This window comes from Lichenostomus cassidix, chromosome 1Ab, assembly GCF_008360975.1.
Source record: "Lichenostomus cassidix isolate B80296 chromosome 1Ab, HeHo_3.0, whole genome shotgun sequence".
Taxonomy (NCBI): domain Eukaryota; kingdom Metazoa; phylum Chordata; class Aves; order Passeriformes; family Meliphagidae; genus Lichenostomus; species Lichenostomus cassidix.
The window spans coordinates 2943862-2967594 of NC_139481.1; the positions used below are offsets into that span (position 1 = coordinate 2943862).

The 23733-nt window shown below is 44.0% G+C and overlaps 1 protein-coding gene across 1 annotated transcript in view; it reads right to left on the reverse strand.

The window, feature by feature from the left end:
• Nucleotides 1-23733, reverse strand: part of TMTC1 (transmembrane O-mannosyltransferase targeting cadherins 1) — a 112157-nt gene that overhangs the window by 9280 nt on the left and 79144 nt on the right. The window contains exons 11-13 of the mRNA XM_085049445.1: nucleotides 22141-22254; nucleotides 8607-8750; nucleotides 2725-2833 (exon numbers count right to left, since the gene is read on the reverse strand). Coding sequence (XP_084905571.1) covers nucleotides 2725-2833; nucleotides 8607-8750; nucleotides 22141-22254 — 367 coding nt within the window. The remainder of the gene's footprint in view (nucleotides 1-2724; nucleotides 2834-8606; nucleotides 8751-22140; nucleotides 22255-23733) is intronic.

The following is a 23733-nucleotide window of genomic DNA, read 5'->3' on the forward strand; positions in this document are numbered from 1 at the left end:
CCTTCATGAAACATTTATCAACCTCACCAAACTCAGAAGACTGGCTTAAAAAATGCATGAGATTTTTTTTACGATATTAAAAAAAAATTATGCATATGAGAATCTCTGGGTTGAACTCCAGGGTTTTGGGTCTGTTTTTCATAAGGCTCAGATTTTCAGTTTGGTTATGCCTGACTAGGCTCTCCTCTGCAGCTGAGTGGGTTTAAAAGTTGCTTTTTCTAAGGAACACACACACACAAACTCAGTTGAAATGGGAACTGAAAAAAGCCACAAAGCAGCACAGAATGATGGATGAAACTGAAGCACAGAATTATGGATTAAACTGAAGCTGGGAAGAAGGGAAGCTGTGGGGAAGCAGCGTCAGAATGTTGTGAAAACAGGCAGCAGAAATGTTTGATTTCCACTCCCAGCACCACTGCAGTGACCACGGAAATCAAGGAAAACTGCAGTACATTGCAACTGAGTTCTGATTCCGAGCAGAAAGAGCAGTCAGGAGGCCAAGCATTTATAAAAGGCACAAACAAGCCAAAATGTTCTGTACAGTGCAGCTGTGGGGTTTTTTTCCACCTCAGCTCTGGTTTCAGAATCAGCTATCAAGGAGAGAAAAGGGCAATTTCATCAAGTTCCAGGTTAATTCCCTGGCACCTGAGACATCATTCTTAGCAGCATTTCTTACGGGTGTGGAAGGGAAGGAACCAAAAGCCCTATTTGGGATGCATCCCCTTCAATAGGGGGGTTATAATAATCTGAGAAAATTGTACCAATTTTCTTTTTTCCTACCACTTACTAAAGTCACAAGAGGATGAAAAATCCATATATAAGAGAGATGAATTATTGCTGGACTTACTAATGGCATTTGCTTTGGGCAGAAGGTCTCGGGACTCTATAATGGTTTTATTGCTCTGTTGACCTTGCAGTTGATCGTTCTAATTAATAATTTCAATTAATATTAAAACCAGGTATTACTGCAGAGGAATCATTTCCTGTGCTTGCAGGAGACTCTTCATTGATGGGATTATTCAAAGCAGAGTTCCCATTCAATGAGGCTCATCTCCAAATTCATACACTGTATTTCAAGATTCCCTGCAGATAATGTTGATAATATTTGAAATTCCCTCAAAAGGGAAAATAAAATAGAACATCTTTCACTAATTCACATCCATCATAGGTGAGTTTTGCAGAGTGCCTACATCATTAAAGAAGATTAAACAAGACCTCTGCCTGTAGTTTTGCTGAAATTTCTCCCCTTCTCTTACATAGAGAAAATTTCACAAACCAGAGTAATGCAAAGCAGCAAAAGATACCATTTTGCTTTGTCTGTATTTATATCCAGCAACCATTTAAAAAACCTTCAGCACCCCATGCTATGGAAGAGTTAGATCTGAAAACTGAAGGAGGAATAAATCAGTTTTCAGGAGGTTTGCAGAGGTGTGCTGGAGTGACAGGGACCTTGTCACCCACTGCCCAGAGCACAGCATCCTCACCTGCTCTGCAGCTGTGCAGCAAAGGAGGGCTTGCTGGCCTCATGGCTCCTCCTGAACTCGAGGATTTTGTGCCTCAAGTCCTCTTTTCCTCCGTGGGGGACAATATTTCACCTCACAGGGACGTTGTGGAAATAAATCACCTAACTCCAGAGAGGAGGGAGGGTCTGAGTAAGGAGCGTGGGGAGCAGGGCTGGGAGGAAATGAGCAATTCTGCCTGCAGAGCCCAGCCTTGCCTGTGCACAGCAAACAAGGCCTACAGGCACACGAGCAATGAGGTTAAATAAAATATTGAACAGCAGCTCATTAAAAGCAACATAAAGCCAGGGAGCTTCCCACTCCCAGCTCGGGATCATGTCCCTCAGTAATCCAGGGTGTGAAAGGGGCAGAATGGGCTGCAGAGCCCACCTGGCTCCTGACAATTCCCACCTCTGCAGTGATTTATTCTGAGATGTATTTAATCCCAGGTTAGCAGTGTGGGTGGGTGTGTGAGGGGAAGCTCTCTCCTCTCCTGCTGTCACAACACTCGAGGTGCAGTGGGTGAAGGCTTCGAGGGGATTTACTCACAGCTCCTGGTTTAACTCAGAGCCACGCCGTGTGGGTGTAATTACTCACTGTGAATGGGTTTGCTTCCCGTCCCCAAAATGCCATCTGGGGAGCAGCCTGAGAGCTCCTGCAGACAGCATGGCCCTGCAGCTGCACCCCTGAGCCAGGGGAGGGGGGCAGTGCAGGAGGGGCTGCAGTGCATGCAGAGGTGCAGGAGGGGCAGCAGTGCATGCAGAGGTGCAGGAGGGGCTGTGCTGTGGCAGCAGTGCATGCACAGAGGTGCAGGAGAGGTGGCAGTGCATGCAGAGGTGCAGGAGGGGCTGCATCTGCAGCAGCAGTGCATGCAGAGGTGCAGGAGGGGCTGCAGGGGCAGCAGTGCAAGCAGAGGTGCAGGAGGGGCTGCAGCTGCAGTGCATGCAGAGGTGCAGGAGGGGCTGCAGCTGCAGCAGCAGTGCATGCAGAGGTGCAGGAGGGGCTGCAGCAGCAGCAGCAGTGCAAACAGAGGTGCAGGAGGGGCTGCAGCTGGGGCAGCAGTGCATGCACAGAGGTGCAGGAGATACTGCAGTGCATGCAGAGGTACAGGAGGGGCTGCGGCTGGGGCAGCAGTGCATGCAGAAGTGCAGAAGGGGCTGCTGCAGCAGCAGCAGGGCATGCACAGGAGGCAGAGGCTCTCACCACCCCCAGCCATCCCCGTTACCTGCTCAGCCAGCAGCGAGGCCAGGCTGGAATAAGCATCTGCAAACTCTGGGCCGTACTTGATGGAGTCCCGCAGCAAGATGACAGCTTCATCCTTCTTCCCTTGGGACCTGCAGGGAGGAGGGAAAAAAAAAACAGAAAGGAATATTCCTGTAAGTACATGTTCACGTTATCCCACTGATTAACTGCTTTAAAGTGATGTGGAAGTCCCCAGCTCGACCTTTCCAGCAAAGAAGGAATGATTCACTCACGCCTCCTCTCCACAGGGAGAACACCCAGCCTTTCCTCAGCCCGTGGCTGTTCCAGCAGCTGGGAGCATGGAGGCTTTGATGAATCCCTGGATGGAGGAGGATGGAGGCACTGTGATCTGGGAACACGACATTCCCTCCCACATCAGCAGGCTGGAGACACTGAGACACTTCATTACCTTTACTAAAACCTTGAGGAGTCTCTGCATGCTCCTGGACAGCAAGTGCTGGTAGAGATCCACTTGCAACTCCATTAATTTGAAATTAAAATATCTCCCAAATCTGCCTGGGATCTCTAAATAATTGCTTAGCAAGTCGATCGTTAGGCTAGAGGAATCTGCTCTTCAGATCCTGAAGATTACAAACACAGACAGCTGAGAGGTGACTATGCTGATGAGCTACTTATTTTTTCCCCAGCATTTATTGCTATGGAAAATGGAGAAGGTTTCCCTAACAAAAATCTTGGGGTGTTTATTTATTTGAGCTACAATTTCTCCAGTATTTCTCTCCTTTGAAAAACGAGAAGGTTTCCTGAACAAACATCTAAGGATGTTTAGCTGGGCTGAAACAACATTTCCCTTGTGCTGTGTGTACAAAGAATACGAATAGCAGGGCTTAGAAAAAGAAACAAAGGGCTCTGGGGAGGCAGAAAATACGTGAACACCTTGCTGCTTTGGCCTTGGATTTCATCTGAGTGACATGGTCAAGTAACCAGATCTTGTTTATAAGGTGCAAATTTCAGCTGATAATATATGTGGCTTTGCAGATTTTTTTTCCCCCTTTCTAGCTGTGTAACTGGAAGAATATTTTGCCTGTGCATTAAGCTAAGTAAAACCAGTTGTGCTAGTCTTTTCCTCCTTCCAGCGCTGCTCCATATAAATTACACCAATGAGGCAAAAAACAAATAAAGAACCACTTTTCTCCTACACTAATTAAAGTCTAGCTAGCTTGTCAATTTATAAAACTTTGGGATCCCTTGGCTGGAGTTTCACGACACATTTCCATCAATCAAAACCAGATGACTGCTTTGTAAAGCTGTTTGGCAAAAAATGCAGGAAATGCCCGCTGCAGGAATAAAAGGATTAAGTGATCCACTGAGCAGCAGTAAAGTTCCCATTAACCACAAGCATTCCCTCTGAACATGGGGCAGCCCTCTTAATTTACTCTTTCATTCCAAAATGGCCTCTTTTTTTCTTCTCCAGTTGATCCAAGAACAATGTTTGTCTCCTGAAAGTGGCGGTAAGGAGGGGAAGATTATGGCATCTTTTAATGTGACAGACTGAATCACATTAAAAAAAAGCAGATCCAGTAGTTTCTCAGAGGGCTTAGGCCTGCAAGACACCAAATGCTCTGGCCAAGCACTTAAACGTGCACTTAACTTTTATGTCTGCAAGTTGAAAATTAATTACTGGTTGAAGTACTTTCCTGGATCAAGGCCAGCGTTTTGCAGGATCAAGGCTGTGTCTTGTATAAATCTCCTGCAATTTGGGAGAGCACAAAGCATTGACAGAACAGTCCAAGGCACTAATTTACCATGAACTGGGGAGCTGGAGCAGGAATAGCTAGGTGATGTATACCTTCAGTGTGACAGAGAGAAGAGTAAATTCAACTGACGGGAGCAATCTGTGATCACCTATTCTAATTTTTACCCAAACTATTGTTTTCTAATGGCCTCTTTGGACTTGACTCTCCCACCTGAGCTCACAGCCTTGTCTCCACAGTCAGCCTGCTCAAGCTGAAAGCAAAGAGATGAAAGAGAAAGCAAAGAACAGCTCTTTCCACCGAGAGCATCTCTTCCATGTTTTTGCAAGTGGGAGAAGCACCAGAGCAAACTCCACGTGCAACAGAGAGCAACCTAGGAATTAGTGCCCTGAAGGACTTTTGTAACTTCCATGCTTTATTTTCTGAAGTTATTTAGACTGTATTAAAGCCAGAAACACTGAACTCAACAAATTTTTGCAAGAATATAGAGAAGCCAGAGCCAAACTCTTCTCAGAGGTACAGAGTGAGGCAAGAGATGTGAGGAGGAACATGGGACATCCTGATTATAGATAAGGAAAAGTATTTTTCATAAGGTCCCATGGAGAGATTGTGGCATCTCTGTCCTTGGAGGTGTCCAAGATTCAGATGGACACAGCCCTGAGCAATCTGATCCAGTCAGACTTGCTCTGAGCAGCTGGCTTGATCTCCAAATGACCTCCAGAGACCCTAAAAATCCCTATAATCATAGATATAATTATAATATATAGTAATAACCATAACCAAAGTTATTAGGTTATTAATAATAATATAATATTGTAATTATATAGTTATATAATATTATATAACTGTAATAATAACCCAAATTATTTTTCTAATCTACTGCAAAAATCAGACTGCCAGATGCAGGATCACTGAGCATCACCACCCTGTCTGCTTCCCTGAACGAAAGCAAGGAATGTTTCAGGAGCTAAAAGATCTTAAATCTCAATATATGTAATTTTTATCTGATTTTTTCAGCAGCTCCAGACAGTCCTTTGAGTAAACCCAAGATTCAGTGGAGATTGTGGAGATTGTTCACTTTCCCCTTCAAAATGAAGCCATAACACTCTCAAAGCACATCAGAATTCTGAGGCTTTTCTTCACCAGGGTACTGAATATTGCAGTGCTTTAGGTGTGGATTGATACAGCCCCAAAAATGAGAAGTTCTTACCCATTCCTCCTGCAACACAAAGCCCAGATAGATATTTATTTCGGATGTTCGTAATATTTTATTTCTTGTCTCTTTACAGAATAACCCACAGGCTGCAAGTTTGTGAGATATTCTGAAGGATATTTATCTGTGTCCCAACAAACCTGAATTTATACAGAGGAGCCAAATACTCCAAATACAAGAAAGCAGCATCAGGCTGCTCTGTGTCACTGAGCACAGCCCATGAAAGCAGAGATATTTCTCATTTTTAGGTAGGCCATCTTTTGGGTCTATTTTAAATAAAAAAATCTGCCGGCATTGTTTAATTATCTGCTCTCCAATATTTGTGTTGGGCAGGAAAATGATGACATACAACTTTATTTTAGGATATGTAAACAAAACCAGAGGCTTATTCAGCCATTACCCTGCAATGCTTCCCCAGAACATTCATCTTCTGGCACATAGCTGTCTCCTTTATGTGCAAAGAGAAAATGGAAACATCATTTTTCATCCCCTACTTCCGCAGAAAACACCTTTAAAATTCCACCCTGTGTCCTCCAAACAATTTTTTTAACTCGAGTTTAAATCACAACCAATGGAGGCTTAAATAGCTCATTTGCATGGAATAATGAAAGGCAGATTCCCACCTGGGAATGACAAACCCATCCTTCTGAAATCCTGGAGCTCCCCTTTCTCCAGAGGAGATGAAATCTAAAATCTGCCATCCTATTTGCACACTCTGAGCAGGGATGGCTACTAGGAACTCAGAATTCTAGTCAGAATTTTATTGTAACATTCTGCAGGTTTCCATTTTATTATTTCATTTATTACCCACATTATACTAGCATTTAGTGTCTGCAGAACACTGGTTGCCATAAATATACATTTATATATATATATGAAGGATAATTTGGAGACCTAGGAAAAAAAACCACAAATAGACATCATTGTAGGAAGGGAAAACTTGAAATCTCTGTCCTGTCCCTATCTGGTCATCTCACAAGTCACCTCCTGCTCCAGCATGGCTGATGTTCTTTGCTAAACTCCTCCAGGAAAGCTGCTGGCTTTGGGGTTTGGGATGGCATTTTGGGGGAAACATTCATGTAGGATCTGCCCAAATTTACATACATGCTGATCCCTCCACTGGGAGCTCTAGATATTTTTTAGCCAATTTTTTAAAGCTGAACAGGGAGATGAGGTTACCCAGCTTCCAATGCAATTAATAACACTGCTGTGTCCGGATGCACTGCATTGTTTTGGGAGAATAAAGGAAGTTTAGAAAATGGGAGCAAAGGGATTTTGGGATGCTGAGTGCTTTTCTTTGGGCAGGTTGAGCACCAGCATCACACACATTCCCCACACTGCCAAGTGTGGCACCACAGAAGGATGCAGAGCACTCCCAATCCAACAGGACACACAAAATCTTCAGGATCACATTGTGGAAAACATGACATATTGCACGGAAAACAAACAGCAGTTCTAAGAGATTTTCCCCACATGTCTCCTTTGTGCTTTTCCAGTGCAACAAATCCAGTTTTTATCCATCTGCTGGGTCAGGAGAGCCCCTTGACAGGTCAGATTTAAGCATCATTGACATGGGATGTCCTGGTGCTTCTTCTGGCTCAGATCCTTTTGTATTAATATTTTATATTTAATAAAAAAAACCCCAAAACATAACAGAGAATAATAACTAAGGCATACATGATGGATTTAAAAGACAATATGTATTTTTAAACACCATTGCCACCTGAAATTAATTTCAGTCAACCAAATCTGATGAATAATACAAAGACCTTTCATTTCTCTTGTTAATAAGACTGTACCACTTTCCTTCCTTGTGAGTATTTCCAGTAAAGCACTTACCTACTTTCTATTTAAAATCACTCATTTCCCATATTCTAACCTCAAACCACTAGGTTCACTTGTAATATTATTCTGATAATTTCTCTGCTGCTGAATGGATCAGGTAGAACTTCAGCAGTTCACTTAATACCCTTTCTACAAATCCACACTCAAAGATGCATTTCAGGACCAGAAAGACCAACTCTTAATGACACAGTGACACTTTAAAACACTAAGCCTGCCATGGTTTAACCAGCACAAAGCCCAGTCTGCTCTAAAAGATTCACCAAGGCCTATTATCAGCAAAATAAGGGCAGTTTATATCAGCAAAAATGTGCTTTCACTGCTGTAGGTTATGCAGCTCTACCAGCAAATTCCACAATATCCTCACCAAAACAAAGGACCTTTTCACTAGCGCTAAATGAAGATATTTTACTGTTTTTAATTTAAACCTTTGCAGACCTTATCACACTGGCTCCTTGTACAGATCTAAGTTTAGTCTTTAGACATGGTTAGTCCAATTAATTTGCATGATTAGGATTGTCTGCTATTCCCCTCGCCCAAGGCTGACACTCCACACAAGAAGTGAAATAATGAGCTCATCAGCTTGATTTTAACCATCCAGGGGTGTGAACCAGCCTTCCCCTCAAATCCACACCTTCCTGCTCTGCAAGGGAATGAACCCTCTGCTGCTCTGAGCATTCAGCATAAGGTGCTAATGCCTAAATTGCACAACAACTTCCCATCCAGCTAATGAGGGGAAGTGGGAACTCGCAGAGAGGGATTTTTTGGGGTCTGTGTTATTTATTAGCTCGGCAAAGATGAGCAATGCAGCTTCCTCCTCTGGAAAGGTTTACACATCTCCACCAAGATGGGGATCTCAGGTGACCAGGTGGGTTTAGGAAACTCATTTCTGATGCCTTTTTTTGGAACAAGTGAATTTCCCTACAGCTGAACCACCCCTGGAGTGATGTGGCAGCAGCACAAGGATATCCAAACTGATATCACCTTTGTGTTGGCACTTCCAGATGGCACTAAGGAATAACACCATTTCTCCAGCAGCTGGCAGAAAAAAACCCACTTTGGTGACATGCAGAGGCAATGGGAATTTTCAGAACTTACTTGAGCAGGTTGCCCAGGTTGAAGAGAGCTCGGTTGTGCTGAGGGTTCAGCTGCAGGGCTCGTCTGTAGTAATCCTTTGCCTCCACCACGTCTTTGGTCAAAGTCCCCAGGTTGTTGAGAGCACTTGCATGACGAGGGTACAGCCTAGGGAAAATGAAATATCAACTTACAGATGCTCATCAATTGACAACAAAGCTGAAATCACTGACTTTGCCACCAGTGCTGTTTGGTATTCAATAAATGGAAGAATGTCAGTTTAAAAAAAATATATTTTCCCTTTATTTGCTGCAGGTCAGATGGGATCCTGAGGAACTTTTTCAACTCCCAAAGAGACTGCAATTCAGACTTTCTCCTGTGGTTCCTATCGATCTCCAGGGCAAAAAGGAATACTGAACAGGTCTGAAAACCTATCTTACCCTTCAAGCACAAGGCACAGTGGCTAAAGCAGCCTGAATGTTTTCATTCAAAAAAGTTTTGCAACAAGCAAAAACTGCCTTGAAAAAGGACGTTTCTAATGTAAGTATGTTTTGATATATACAGAAGCTAACACAACACCATTTAAAATTATTTGTTGAGTTTTCAAATTATTTTTTTCACAATAAAAGTGATAATAAAGTGCAAAAGGAAACCTGAAATCAGCTGTTGAACTAATTGAACTGAATGCTTTCAGGGCCAAGCAAAATGATAAAACAATCTGGAACCAGACTGCTTTAACAGCGTGAATTCTCTAAGCTTCTTGTAGCATTTGGCTCAGCACACTTCTCCTTTTATCTGACCTGTTGATCTTTCCATCTGCCTGTTTCAGTGATAAGATCACATCCTGGGCCCAATGCATCTCTGTTAAAATTCCCAACAAATTAAGCAGCAGTTCATGGTGCACTGAGCAGCTTAAATCCTCAAAGTTGTGCTCCTACATTAATATTTTAGTCTTTAGGTCATCCACCAGGAAACTCCAGAGGTGAAGGTGATGCAGGGCAAGACTGAAGCATCCAGGAGCCTTTGTGTGATAGGTGAGAACTCAGGCTCATTATACAGAAATATACAGATACAGAAAGAAATCTCTGGCAGACAGAGGACCCTGGAGAGGAGCTGTGTGAGAAGGGCTGATGCTCTGGGTTGAAATCCCACAGAACCTCTCCAGATCATAATTTCTGCTTGGGAGACAGCAGGTTAAGGTGGTCAAGGCTTGGATTTGAGGATATCTAGTCCCAAACCCCACTGCCACTGCAGGTTTTTTATTTCTGATAGGGACAAGTCATCTGACACTTCTTTGCCTTAAGTCCCTGATCATGGCAAAGTGATGTGGATAATGACATTAAAAATAATTGCTATGAAAGCACAGGGTACAGAATGAGGCAATAAAATCCTTGCATTTAAAGCAAGAAGGGATTAAGACTCTATAGTACAGCCTGACCAAAGTTTGCAACTGTTTTTAATCCAAGACTTTCCACGGTGATTTTTTTTTCCCTTTTGCCTGGAGTTTTTCTCTATGTCAGTTCAGCCCTGGGATTTTCTGTGCTTAAGTACCATGAATAATTTAGCATTTTATCCACTGCTGCAACATTTGTATCAGTCACATTTTCACTCCACAGTGAAAATAAATTCTTTTTGGCAAGGTGAAGATTTCTTTGGGGGTGAAGCTGGAAACATTCAAGGGAACTCTGGGAGGAATGAGCATTCACCTCTAACAAAACCAGGATGTTTCCTACCATTAAGTAAGAGAAAAGCCAAAAAAAAGTCCTTTTTCCAGCAAACAACGATAGCAAAGCCACATTATTTGAGGAGAAATTGCTCAGGGATGCAGCTCTGTGTGATACCTTGACCAGAACCTCCAGCAAAGAACATCTTAAGGCAAATGACCAAAGGCTCAGCCTTTTTTCCCATTTTCTCCATGGGATTTTCACACTGCTTTGGGCCAAGAAAATGGTCAGGGAGTAACATTTTTGAGGCTTTTTTACCAGATGGCTATGATAAAAGTGTGCACTGCTGCTGTCAGTGCTCACCCATAAACCAGCAATGATATTTGACATGAAGTCACTTGAGTTACTAGTGGGCAAAAAGATTTCAGACAATCCTCGGGAAAAGTCAGGAACAGATTAACATTTTACAGCCCTGAACCTGATGGTTTTTCCCTCAAACTTGCAGAAATTAATTCTGTTCTTGGCCTTTAGTGCTCCTGTGGCATTTCAGGCCCAGGAGATTTGCTTGCACCAATTTGGAGTGGAATGAAAACTCAAGATTAAAAAAAAAGAAACTATTTCACCTTTCAACTGCACAGTTCTGACCAGCAGCTCCGTAAATACACTTCTGAGCTCAGTGCTGAAACCTCTCAGCAGCAAATCTCAGGATGCAAACACATCTCCCATCTATCCTGGGCTCCACTGCTTGTGTTTTACATTTATTTATTAAATCTAGTTGCCCTTTCCAAGAAATATAAGTGAAAACCCAGAACCTCAGCAAGCACAAATTGTCAGCTTAAACCTGCTTAGCATTTGGCCTGAAGAACTTAAGACATTTTCAATTTTTTTACATATCTGAACCAAAGTTAAGAGAAATTCTGACCACAGAGAGATAAGGCAGTGGTGTTGGGCTTTGCCTCTGGGGTTCAGCTCTTTAATTTCTCTCCAAATATTTTATTTGGAATATTACTTTATGAAGGTGGTAGGGCAAGCTGCCACCCAGCTGAGCTCAGCAGAAAGCACAACCAAGCCTAGAGAGCATCACCTCTGGTAAAGCAGCCAGAGGCAATCTGAGCCCTGATCATCCATGCTCTTACAGAATCACTGAATCACAGAATTTTTGGGGTGTAAGGGACCTTAAAGACCATTTATTCCAAAACTTGCAGATACACCAAACTTGTTTGCGTTTTGCTGCAGCTGATTTGTTGTTGCAATGGAGGGAGACACACGTACTTCTCACATTTTTAAGTTATCAGGAGGTTTGGGCTGTTTATAAATCATTTTGGAATTGGTTTCAATGAATCCTGATATTCAGCTTTAGCTGATTTTGATCATAAGTTCTCTAATGCAAACCCTGTCTCTTCCCCATTCTTCATTCACACGAAGAATATATTAATTTCTTAGAAGTGTTACAAACACATTACCAGGAAAAGGAGATCTCCAGTTAACCTGGAATTTCTTCTTGCCCCAATAATGACAATACTCAGAATCCAAACTGTTTCATTAAACCATCAGGGCACTCTGAGATGCAAGGGATCAGTTATTAGCATGTTTTTAGAACATACACAGCTTATTCTGCAACTTCTCTTAAGAAACAAAGCTTTCTATCTGGACATCTATGAAGCTGTATTTTCCTTGCCACCACCACTGATAATGGTAAGAGGCTGCAGGAAATATTCTCCTTGCTATGCATCTGATTAGCTAGAAATTCCTCTAGGCTTCACCTAATCAAATGCAAGTGCTGCATTATTTATGAAAGAAAGCTGAATTTCATTAAACTTATTCGACAAGTAGCAGTTCATGTAAAAAAAATCAGTTTATCCTTTCCTTTAGAAATCAGAGTAATTTTCTTTAAAAATCTACATTCAGGGGTAATTATAATAGAATTCTTCAAATAGCAAAATTATGGGAAAGCAACCCATGAAAAGTACATTTTAAAGCAGACTGAGATTTTATTTCTAAAGAGAAGACAAGTGGGATGTTTCCTCGTTGCAGAATGAATAATTCAAATGGTTTCCTCCAATGCTGTATCTGCAATTGTCAGAATACATTTCAGCAGCCTTCCCTTTAACTGTTACAGGTATGCACTGCACAAGAACCCCTGTTAGCAATTATCCCCACTCCTTTTAGGGTTGCAAAATTCCCTCTAATACCACTGAACAAAAGCCCCATTGAGCTGCACAGTCAAGAGATCTCCAGTTTGCCAAGACCATACCAGGTATAAAACATACACAGTCATCAAAACTCTGATGACCATTTATTCTGCTTTTTAATTCATTGCCCCTATTATATGAAATATTAAGGGTTAAAAAAAAAGATTGAAGGGCTTTGTTTGGCTCCATATCTGAACTACAAGACAATTACAGAAAGGAAAGAAAGGGAGGAAATCTGTCGTCATGACTGCGACCTATGATCCAGCAAAAATTTTAATTCTTTCAATTCAGATTGAGAGAGAGACCACTTAAACAACTGGCAAGCTCTGCTCTCAGCCCTGCCTTACCCTGGAGCCAGGGATATTCAGGGGGAGGAAGGCATCAGTGGGACAAATACCCACTTGCTTTCAAGAGCATTACGTGATTTTTGCACAGCCACTGCAGTGGGGAGCAAGCAGCAGGGGATGAGGCCAGAATAACATGCAATTAGCCTGGAAAACTACCATGGACAGCATGGAAAAGGTTGTGCTGGCATCTCTCAGGGGTTTGCAGCCCCCACAGCCACTGCATGATGATTGAATTCAGCCCAGAGACACTTCTAGAGCTGGCACAGTCCTGAGATGTCACACAAGAGTGACTCTTCCTGATGTCCCAGCCAGTGACCAGCCCTTCACCACTCTCCAGGAGTTGACAATAAGCTGCTGAAAGCACATCACCAGAGACCCAATATATGAGTTCTTATAACCATTGTTAAACCTGTAAGCAAAATTATCATCGTTATCCCAACAGCCAAAGATAAACCTGCCTGAATCATCTTGCACAATATTCAAACAGGTTCCAAGCAGAGTAATTCCTTGTAGAAATTAAACCCAGCAACTGATTCAGCTGGGGAGATGCAGTGTGTGTTTGTTTTTTGTTAATGCATCTTTTAATCAAATGATGCATTTCAACTCAGCACTCACAGGGACCATGGGGCACCTTTGATGCAGCTGAGATAAATAAATCCCCCTCTGTGCTCCCCTGACCATGTCACCTCTCCCAGGCCGTGTCACCTCTCTGTGGCAGGAGGAGGAGAAGCTGAAGAGCTGCCAGCATGGCAACTTGCTTTTCAGGCACGTTCTGCCCCATTCCAACATATACTGTAATTATTGGCATTGTTTTGCCAACGAAAGTAGGAATGTTACACGAATAACGTTTCCATCTGTGCCAAGTTTTAATAGTGCCCATTTTGTATTTACTCTGGTATACTATTTCCAGCCAATTTTCCAATTTTAATATTACATCACACTCATTTTCACGTATTTATGTAAGTTCTCAATAAAGCTCTGTGTCAGGTTGAATTAAAGAATGATTTGATGTAATTTTGAGGCCAGTCATCCTTTGGGGAACAATCCTGCACTGGCAACAACTCAGGTCATGGCCTCATGCTAGTGTGAAATCTTGTTCCAAGAGCTGCTCTGCACGATGTGGAGGTGTGTAAGTCACAGAGACAAATCCTACATCTTCCTCAAAAAGGTTCTCAATTTGCAATATGTGAATTTCTTCCTGAGAAGGAGAGGTGATCCTGCAATATCAAGCAGCAGCTGGTTTTCCCTTGAAGAGTTCTAGTAGCTGCATCAATATTTCCTCAAAGGGAACACCCTTCAGCTTGGAAGGCTGGTGGCAGGCTGGGTTGGTTTTTTTTTTTTTTTTGTGTTTTAAAAAGCACCTGGAAATCCTGTTGAAAGTCAGGCAAGTGAGAGATCTAATGCTTTTAGGTTCCTTTGACAGCCTGAGGCATAATCTTCTTCAGGGAAAGCGTGACAAAGCAGTGAGACTCCTGGCTGGGGATTACATCACACACATTTCCATGCCCTCAGCTGGGAGAGAGTCCTGAAAACAAGGCTGGGAATAATCCATGAGCTCCCTGATATCCAGGGAAACCTCTCCAGGACAGACATAAAAATTTTTAAAAATTAAAAAATAATAAAAATAGAGATGCTGAATACATTTAATCTCTAAATTATTAAAAAAAAGTTTCCTTTTGACATCCATGCAGGAAAAATCCTCCCAACCCATAACAATATCCAAAAGCATGCCATTCAAACAACCAACCAGTAGTGCATTAAACAATATTAAAATTTATACATTTTCAATACATTTTCAAACTTGGGCAGGAATAGAAGCCTGGGAGTTGGAGTTGAGGAGAAAAAACAGGATTGTAAGTCAAACAGTATCACAGCTATACATAAATAAATAAAACCTTTCCTGTTAAACTCACATGTTCCCTGCAGTGTTGAGGCAACAGGAGGTTATCAAACTGGGCTGTTTGCTTATTCTCTCACATAAAGAATTTATTCAGGATCCACGTCAGTTCTGAAAATCCCAGAAGCCTCACCACTCCCAAAGCCCAACAAAAGACTAATAATTCACAACATTCATGACTTATAGCCAATGTGAACAATGCAGTCACCTCCACAGAATCTTGAGGGACCCCACAGCAAACAGAGCCCATCAGGTGAGCCCTTCAATCAAACAGGACATGAGGGGGTAAATAAAATATTGTTGTTTTATCCACTGAAGCAGATGGGGGTGAAATCACACCTGACATCTCCTGAGGCTGCCAGGTGCCAGGGAAGCTCTAAGGTTTTCATAAAAAAAAAAAAAAGGATAGCAGGCTAAGGAAAAAGAAGTGGCTGTGGGAATGAATAACCAACCCTTGGAGTTGAGATTATCATTAGGCAAAAGTGAAAGGTGGACTTGAACACGTGCAAAAATACAGAAAAATCAAAATAGATGCCTTGTCCCAATAACACAACACCTTTTCATTAGGAAAGCATTGCTCATTCCCCAGATTTCTACATCAGTCCCTGTGGCTAGCACAGACCTTTCCCGTGCAAATTCTTTTCTCTCTTCTTCCTGTGTTTTATAAACAAAGATAAAGTTTGGATGTTATTAAAAACAGTGTCTCGAAATTTGGACAGTTCAGGCCTGGCCAATCAGGCCTAGGGGGAGGTTTCGAACTGACCAATCTGGGTGACCTTTGAAAAGTCTATATAAGTTGGAATTAAATAATAAAATGCTCTCTTTTATGCCACATGGAGAACTGGGTCTTCTTTCTCTGCTAGCAGCTCAACAGCGACAAGTCCCCAATACATAAACAAGCAGAGCTCTAATACAGTGCCTGAGGAAAGCTTTGGAGTTGTCATCCTCAGAGCTGGTAGCTTTCCTCTAAATGATGCATTTGAAAATCCCTGCAGGGCAGCACAGAATGACTCAAAACAGACCCCACAGTGTAGGAAAGGACTCTACCTGTATCCACCAGTGCCCAGGGCTGGGTGACAGATCCCCCTGTCCATCCCACCAGCCTCTGTCCACATCCTCCCTCTGCACCAGGGCTCATGGCTGCATTCACACCAGCTCACTTTTCATGTAAATAAAACCCTGTGCCTTGCCTGATTGCTGTTTTGCCACTAAAATGCAGAAAAACCGAGCAGAGGTGGAGCACCGCAGGGATTAGCACTTTCCAGAGAACAGGTTCAAAAAACAAATTACACTGAAGTAATTTGGCCACCGTCCCGTGGCAACGTGTTGTAAAGGCCATTAAGCCTCTGATTCAAATTATCAGCCAGCCCTTTCAGCCTTCAATTACCATTAAAATAACTCAGCAGTTCCATCCAGCTTCGGGATGGCCACCACACAGTATTCCTGATAATATATAATAATATATAATGATAATAATATTCACAATATTCCTGAAGCTTACTGTCAGAGCTCCAATCAGAACATCACACAAAAATCTTCCCAACAGCTTGGACGTGATGTACCTCCAGCCTGTGACATCTGTGACACAGAGTATGACACGAAATCTCTATGAAGATGTGTCAGGCTTGCTCCAAGGGCCTGACCTGAGCAACATCAGGATGTCAGAAGGGCATTCATAGTCTCAGGAGCAAATGCAGCCATGGCAGTGGCAGCAGAGCAGAGCTGCACATTTTTCACTCCCTGTAAAAACAGGCTAACAAATGGTGCTGGTATTTTAATTCTTCCCAGAAATAAATCACAGATGGTATCCAAGGCCACCTGCAGTCCATGCTGAGAGGCATTTTCAAGGCAAATACACTGACACACACACATAAAGGGCTGTAAGAACACAATTTTTTTTACTGCATGGAGACTGCAATTTAACTGAATTTAAACAACCCCAGATACCGTTGATTTAAGATATATAAAAACCCAGCAGGAAGGTATGTGGGAAAGCTTAGGAAGAAACCTGAGTCTCCCTTACAGAATTAGGGCTTTATTTCTAAAGTGGGGTGAGGTAAAAGAACAGCCTTGCTTTTTTCCTTTTCCACCCATTCCAGTGATGCTATGAACCATTTTATTCCCTCAAACAGGGATATGGATAAGCTACTCACACTGTTTTCCCTTCTCCATCCAGCCTGTCTTTGAGCACTAAGGATGCATAACCACAATTTCATGACCCTTGAGGATCCCCAAACCAGCATTCCCAGTTTCCATGCTGTAGCAATGCCCTAAGATCTATTATTTGCAAGCTCTGCAAGAGCCAGACCACACATACTGCAGCACCAAGTGATTTCACCCTGGTTCCTCTGCCTCCTGGCCCAATCCCTCCTCTCTCTCAAGGCTGAGCAGCAGAGTAGATGAACTGCAAAGCAAGCTAGACCAGGAGTTCCTGCTTGCTGTCCAGAGGATCTCTCCTCCAGAAGATGCCACGAGGGATAATGAAGGTTTCTTTATGGCAGGTTGGACATCAATTCACAGCATCACATCACACAAGCTGGGCACCTCCTGCAGCACTCTGTACTGCCAGGAATGGTTGAACATCCACAAGGCAAACGTGGATTTTTACATGACGACCTTTTCCCAGAAATGCATCTTGGCTAGCACAGAACTATTATTAGCACGTTTATCCACCCAGCTCCAGCAAGGAGCTCAGCAACCTCCTCCAGCCCCACCCCTGCTGCTCACATCGATCTGCCATCCACAGCAAGCTCTGCCCTGGCAACAAACACGGGGCTGGAGAGACAGAACCGCTTGGGGAATTAAAATGGTGAATGATGCAATTGTAGGAGGGAAGGGGAATTAGCTCTCTGCCCTCCATTGTTAGCAGGAGATTGATATAATTCATAAAGAATGCCCACTGAATGGGTTTTAAGGCTCTGCTGTTTTTCTCTCCCTGCCTATCAGCCCATGTGCATTCCTGAGGAGCAATAAAACAGTCTCACCAGAACCATCAAGCACACAAGGCTGGGGAGAAGCAGGACGAAAGCTTGGTAACTGTCAACAGCAAAAAACATCTTCATTAGCACATCAGAGCTGCTCTTCAGTTTTGAGTGAGGTTGACCTCATATTCTCACTCACAAATGGGAGACAAGTGGCGAAATAAGTTTTATTTCAGACAAGACCAGCGCTGTTTGATCTCCAGGAGCAGAGGTTCTCCAGAATTGCTAACAACAAAATCTGCAGCAGAAGCAGCAGCAGCAGCAAGAATGCTAAGGCCAGCTTTCAGAATAGCCACTCTCAACTCACATCTCAGAAAGAGCATTTCTGGCCTTTACTTTCTGCAGGAAAAATACCCCAAGGAGCTCCTGGGGTCACTGCCATATGTCAGGCAAACCAGTGAAGCAATCTAATCCAGCAGTGTGTTTTTCTTGTTTTACTGTAGGTAAGCTGAAAGGTTTATAACCCACTCTGCAATTGCTGAATGCCAGCTGTTTTTTGGGGCTGTTTTATGGGTAACTCATCTGGCATCCCTGAAGGGCTCCATTTCCATCCCCCTTTTAGGAAATGCAGTGTATTTCCAAAGTACACTGAATTTTTGTATTCAGATGAATTTAGGAAATTCAGTGTATTTCCAAAATACACTGAATTTTTCTTCTTTCCATCCTCCCCATCTCCAGTTCAAACATTGTTTGCACACATTTAGGTTTTCATCTCCCCCACTCTTGGAGAGCATAATTAGATGGCACTAATTACCCAGGTCTGGCTAGGTCAGGGTGTTGTGTCTCTGACCCCTGGGCTGGGCTGAGGATTGAGTTTTCTGATTATCCACCTGCAGTGGCATCAACAGGTTGCTCTTGGCACTGACTGCCAACTTGGCCTTGGAAACCTGCCCTGCAGTCTCACTGTCAGAGAAAACACATTCTTCTCCTCCACCACTTGTCTGCCCTGAAGCTAACACAGGTACACCAACATTTGCCAGCAGAGAATCCCTGAAAGAACCCATCTCTGAAAGCAGGGAATGGAGCAGCTGAATCACTGGGGATCAACTTCCCCAGGATTCAGTATCAACTTCTAGTAGTTCACTGGGTGATCTATGTGCACTTCCACATCTTTTCTCACAGCTACAACTTCCCAGGAGCCCTGGGTTGCTTTGCTGAGCAGACACAGAGCTGGGAGCCCATGGAAGCACGTGGAAACACATGGGAGCCCATGGAAGCCCATGGAAGCCCATCCTTACGTTGGTGGAGCTGGCAGAACAGGAACTGCAGGCAGCTCAAGCAGCAGGGTGCAGACTGACAAGACCACTGCTGTTTACCAAACAATTAAGCTCATTCAGCAGAGATCAGGCAGACCTGCAGTGTCATTTGGCACGAAGCTGGAATGTGGATGAGCCATCACCACTGACACACTGCAGCTCTCCCTCTCCTACCTCCCAGGAGCTCCCAGGCAGCAACCCATGTCCTTATCGACTCCATTTCCTTATTAATTCCCTATTGATCTGCTCACTGAGCACTAGGCAGATGTAATATTTTTATCTTCTGCACTCCTGGCAGTGCTGCAGGTGGACTGTGGAGCCTCCTGAGTAGTTTGGGTTTGCTGTAACCCAGGGAGGATGGATCCATCCACACTCACTTGGAGAGTAGGCTCTCAGTGAGAGAACCTGTGGGAAATCCGGAAATCTTGCTGTGTGAATAACTCAGCTGCTGGGCTGCCTGGACCCTGATATGGAGATTTACAGAGTGGTAATTCATCTGTCCAGGTCAAGCCAGTGGCCAAAAATAGCCTGAGCCATCAAAATCTGGTCAGGAATTACAGCTGCTTCTTCATTCTCTCTAATTGTAGAGATTGGTCTACAGTCCTTGTAACAGAGGTGGGAAGAAGTGAAAATAAGGAAAGTGTGAGTGCAGAGCTACAAGGTGAATGGAACAAGGAGTGCAGCTTCCCAGTGATGGAACCAGCAGGAGAATCCCAACTCCTGGTCTGCACTTTTGGGTCAGGAGGAGAATGGGCAAGGGCAAAGCTTCACTTTTTGGGATTGCCAACTAATCCTGAAATTCCTGAAGCAGGTGGAGCACTGGCAGCAATGCCATGAGACACCAAGAACCCAGAGAAGAGGGTGGTTGGTTCTGTGGTCTCCAAGCCCCACCAAGGCTTCAGATGCTCGACAAGCAACACCACCAGCATGAACAGTGCTGTGGAATACAGTTGAGAAAATGTTTGCAATCACTTCTCAAAACAGACTCTTTCATAATTGAAATACTGCAGAGCAGAAAACTGCATTATAATTACAATAAATGGGCGCTGCTGAATTAGAGGAGATCTTTTGTCTGCAAATCCCATTTACACAAGCAGAGACAATGTTGGTAGGAGCAGTCACATTGCTCTCTGCACTCCACCACAGGGCTTGGATCATTTCTGTCAGTCTCTTCTTTTTAACCTAATGTGCTTTTCTGGTAAATTGGAGGAAGTTCACACTAGTCACAGAACGACTGGAGCACTGCAAAACCTTGTCTAACACTGAAAATATCAGCAGCTATCAAGCAGCAGGTTAAGGGAGGAGTTGATCACTCTGTGGAAAACAGACTTTTATAATAGGGTCTTCAGTGTGGCATTGAAAGGTGCAAACAAATTCAATGACTGGAAGCTGGTGTTAAACAAATCAGTCTAAAAATAAATTAAAAATAAGGGAGGGCATTTTCAACAGCGAAGATAATTAACCTTCAGTGCAGTGTACTGATGGCTGTGCTGGATTTTCCATTCCTGGAAACATTTTAAAAAATAGGAGGTTTTTCTAAACGACTTCCTAAATACCCAGCATGGTAAAACAGAACAGGATGCTGCTCAGAAAAAGCTAAAAGTCACTTTCACCCAGGTTCAGTCCCTCCTCAGTGACAATGAACTCCTGTCCTCACAGCTTAACCTGGGTGGGTTAGGAGCCCTGGGAGAGCTTTTATCATAACCCTGTCAGCTGCCCAAAAGACAAAACACACATGTAATTCCTGGAGTTTTCTGACACAACACGTGTCAGGAAAGAACATTCCTTGCACCTCCTGCCATGCCCTGTGGAGCTGAGCTCTGCCCTTGCTGTCCATCAGAGCCACTCCTCACCTTGCCTGTCCTTCCCAAAGATGCTTCTGTTCCTGAAAACATTATCTGCACACTCCATGCTTGCTTTCCCTCACCACCATGCCATCCCCAGCCCTTTTCCTAGGCTTGTCCTTTCTCCTGAGCTCCGAGGAGCAGAGGGGAGAGGTTTAGGGAGCTGGGCTGAGCTGCTGGGTGCTCTGAGCACTGCCTGGAGAGTGCTGGCAGGAGCAGAGAGTGGGGAGAGTCCTTTCCTTTTATACCCTTTTAATAAATTTTTATACCCTTTCCCTTCCCTTGTACCCTTCACAAACACTTTGTACCTTAGCCCCACATGGCTATAACTCTTGTAGTCTGATATTTAGCTTAGTTTGGGGGTTCTGCAGGGTGGGATGACCAAATATTCATAACTACCTCCAAACTAGAGGCTCCAACCTTGGCAGAGCCTCCTCTCTGGAACATGTTTGTGTAAACCAGGCTGTAGTTTCACCTGGGGGAGGTAATTACAATAAAGTGACAATTACTTCATTTGTTAAGTTCCTTATTGGGTGATTTTAGGCAGACATGCCAATTTGTGAGGTCCATAAAATTGCATTCACATTGTACATGGGGAGCTCCTCAGTGTGTTTCCACCTTTGACAAGTGTGATTCTATTAAAGAATCTAAGATCCTATCAAAACCAAGGTAATACCCTTTTTCCCTACACTGCTGTGTCTGCCTCATATTTTCCCCAGCTTTTAAGGCATCAGCTGCTCACAGAGAGTGACCCCATCTGTCTGGAAGAAAAGGTCCTTCACAGATACCACAGGACTTTCCCATTTTACAGCCCAACCCTGATTTACCATTCATCTACAGGCAAGGAAATTCATCCTCCTGCCTCAGCCTCCCCCTGCACAGAACCACAGCGATGATATTTGCCCTGTTCCAGCACAGGAGCATTTTCAGGCTCGATTAATGCAGGCTTCATGCAAAACTCTGTGGACAGAAGCCTCAATACAAGCAGTAAGTCCCATTATTGCTCCTGCACTTCACATGGCTACCACACTGACATTTTCCAGGCATGCCCCATTAACAATTTACCAAGATAAATGGCCCAGGAACCTGAAAATGCATTCAGGACAACTACCTCCTGCTTACCAGCATACGTTCAGCAGCATAAACGACACCTCATCGCTCACCATGTAGCTATGGTAACATTTCTATCTCATATTTTGAATTTGCACACACATGTGGAGCTGGAGGGAAGCCAGGCTAGTTCGTTTCACGACACACAAACACCAAGCCAGGGAACTTTCCCCAAACCAAGCTGCTCCCAGGGGTAGGGATGAGGAACAGGGAGTTTGCCCCATGGCTGTCAGGAAGGAGAACAGCAGGAGCTCCACCAGGACTCACTTGAGAGCAGTTTTGTAGTGGTAAATTGCTTCAGCATTCCGGCCCTGGTCCTTGAGGAAGTTGGCATAGTTGTAGTGCACCTTGGCGTTGTGGGGCAGAGTCTTCACTCCTGAGCTGTGAGGAGGAGCAGAAGGACACTGTTAGCAGCCAGGTCACCCCACCTTCTTCTCACAGTCCCTTCTCCTGCAAAGCTCCTAATCCAAGCACCTCATCACCTCCCGTGTGCCAACCCAGCTCGTGTAGTAACCCTGAGCTTGTCTCACACACCCAGAGCCCCAGGCAGACGGGAATGTGTGGCAGCAATCCAGCACACCCTGGTCGCTGTCACCGCAGGCACTGCCAGCACCAGCACTGCAGCACTCCCTGTGGCCACATGCTGGTGGGCTTTAAAATCTGAATTACTCCGTTGAAAACCCCCCCAAAAATAGGCTAACATTCTGAGGGAAGCATGTAGTACTTGTTACAAACAGGGTCCCTGCTTGAACTTGAAGCGCCTTATGAAAATCTTGGTTTAAAGCTCACATGGCATACCCAGGAAGAAGATATCTTTCCCACGTGCTTCAGCCACTAGATGGGATGCACAGCATACTGCAAGCACCAGCAACTGCCTGAGGCTGAGCAGAGCATGGCTGGCAGCTGAGGGCTAATGGGACTCTCACCCTTAGGTGCCAAAATAACACCCTGGCATGATAAAACACGAGGAGGTGTAGCTGCACAGCCACCCCATCCCTCCCTGCCCTGCTCAGGCTGAACTCAGCAGTTGGAATTAATAATGAGGGCGCAGAGACAAAAGCAAGCATGTGCTGATTTCCTTAATTGAGAGCACAGAAAGCAAGGTACACCTTGCACAGCCAGAGGAAATGCCGTTTCAAGGTTGAAGAGGGAAAGAAATCACAGCAGCACGTACACCATGGAAACATTTGCCCTGCAAGAATCCAGGGAAGTCAGAACTCTGTTTAATGGGGGAGTCCTTTCCAGCACATAAATAGGGGCTCTCTGAGCTAACGGGAAACAAGGATGGATGAATCTGTTCATGGAAAAGCAGACAGAGTGCTGTTTGTTGCTCACAAGCAGATTCCTGCCAGCTGCTCTCTTTTCTACTCCCAGCTTCTCTAGCTCTGCTACCTCAGGTAGGAAAAGCAAGGATGTGAAAATTCCCAATTTTTGTTGCTCTGCCTTGTCTGTCTCTCCTGTTTAACTTCATTAGCATGGAAGTTAATAATAATGAAGCAGAGCCCTGCAGTGGGGTGCACACCCTCCTGCATGGCAAGAATGCACCCAGAGCTGCAGAAACCCTTTTTGGGAGGATTTCACTGTAAAACAGCACTGAGGAATCGCAGTGGCAAACATGGAATCCTTCTGGTTATCTGCAGCCAGTGGGATCTATCCAGCATCACTAACACCCACTTGTGAGAGCTCCCAGAGCTTCGCCCACAACTGCCCTGCAGATTTCAGCTCAGGCTTGCCTACTAAAATTAAAAGTACATCTTGCATTTGGCCTCCTCATCATCAGGTATTTCCAAATTACTTACTGGGAGCGCTACAGGAATAAGACATTTTGTGACTAATCGCTGAATTAAATCAGTTAATTGA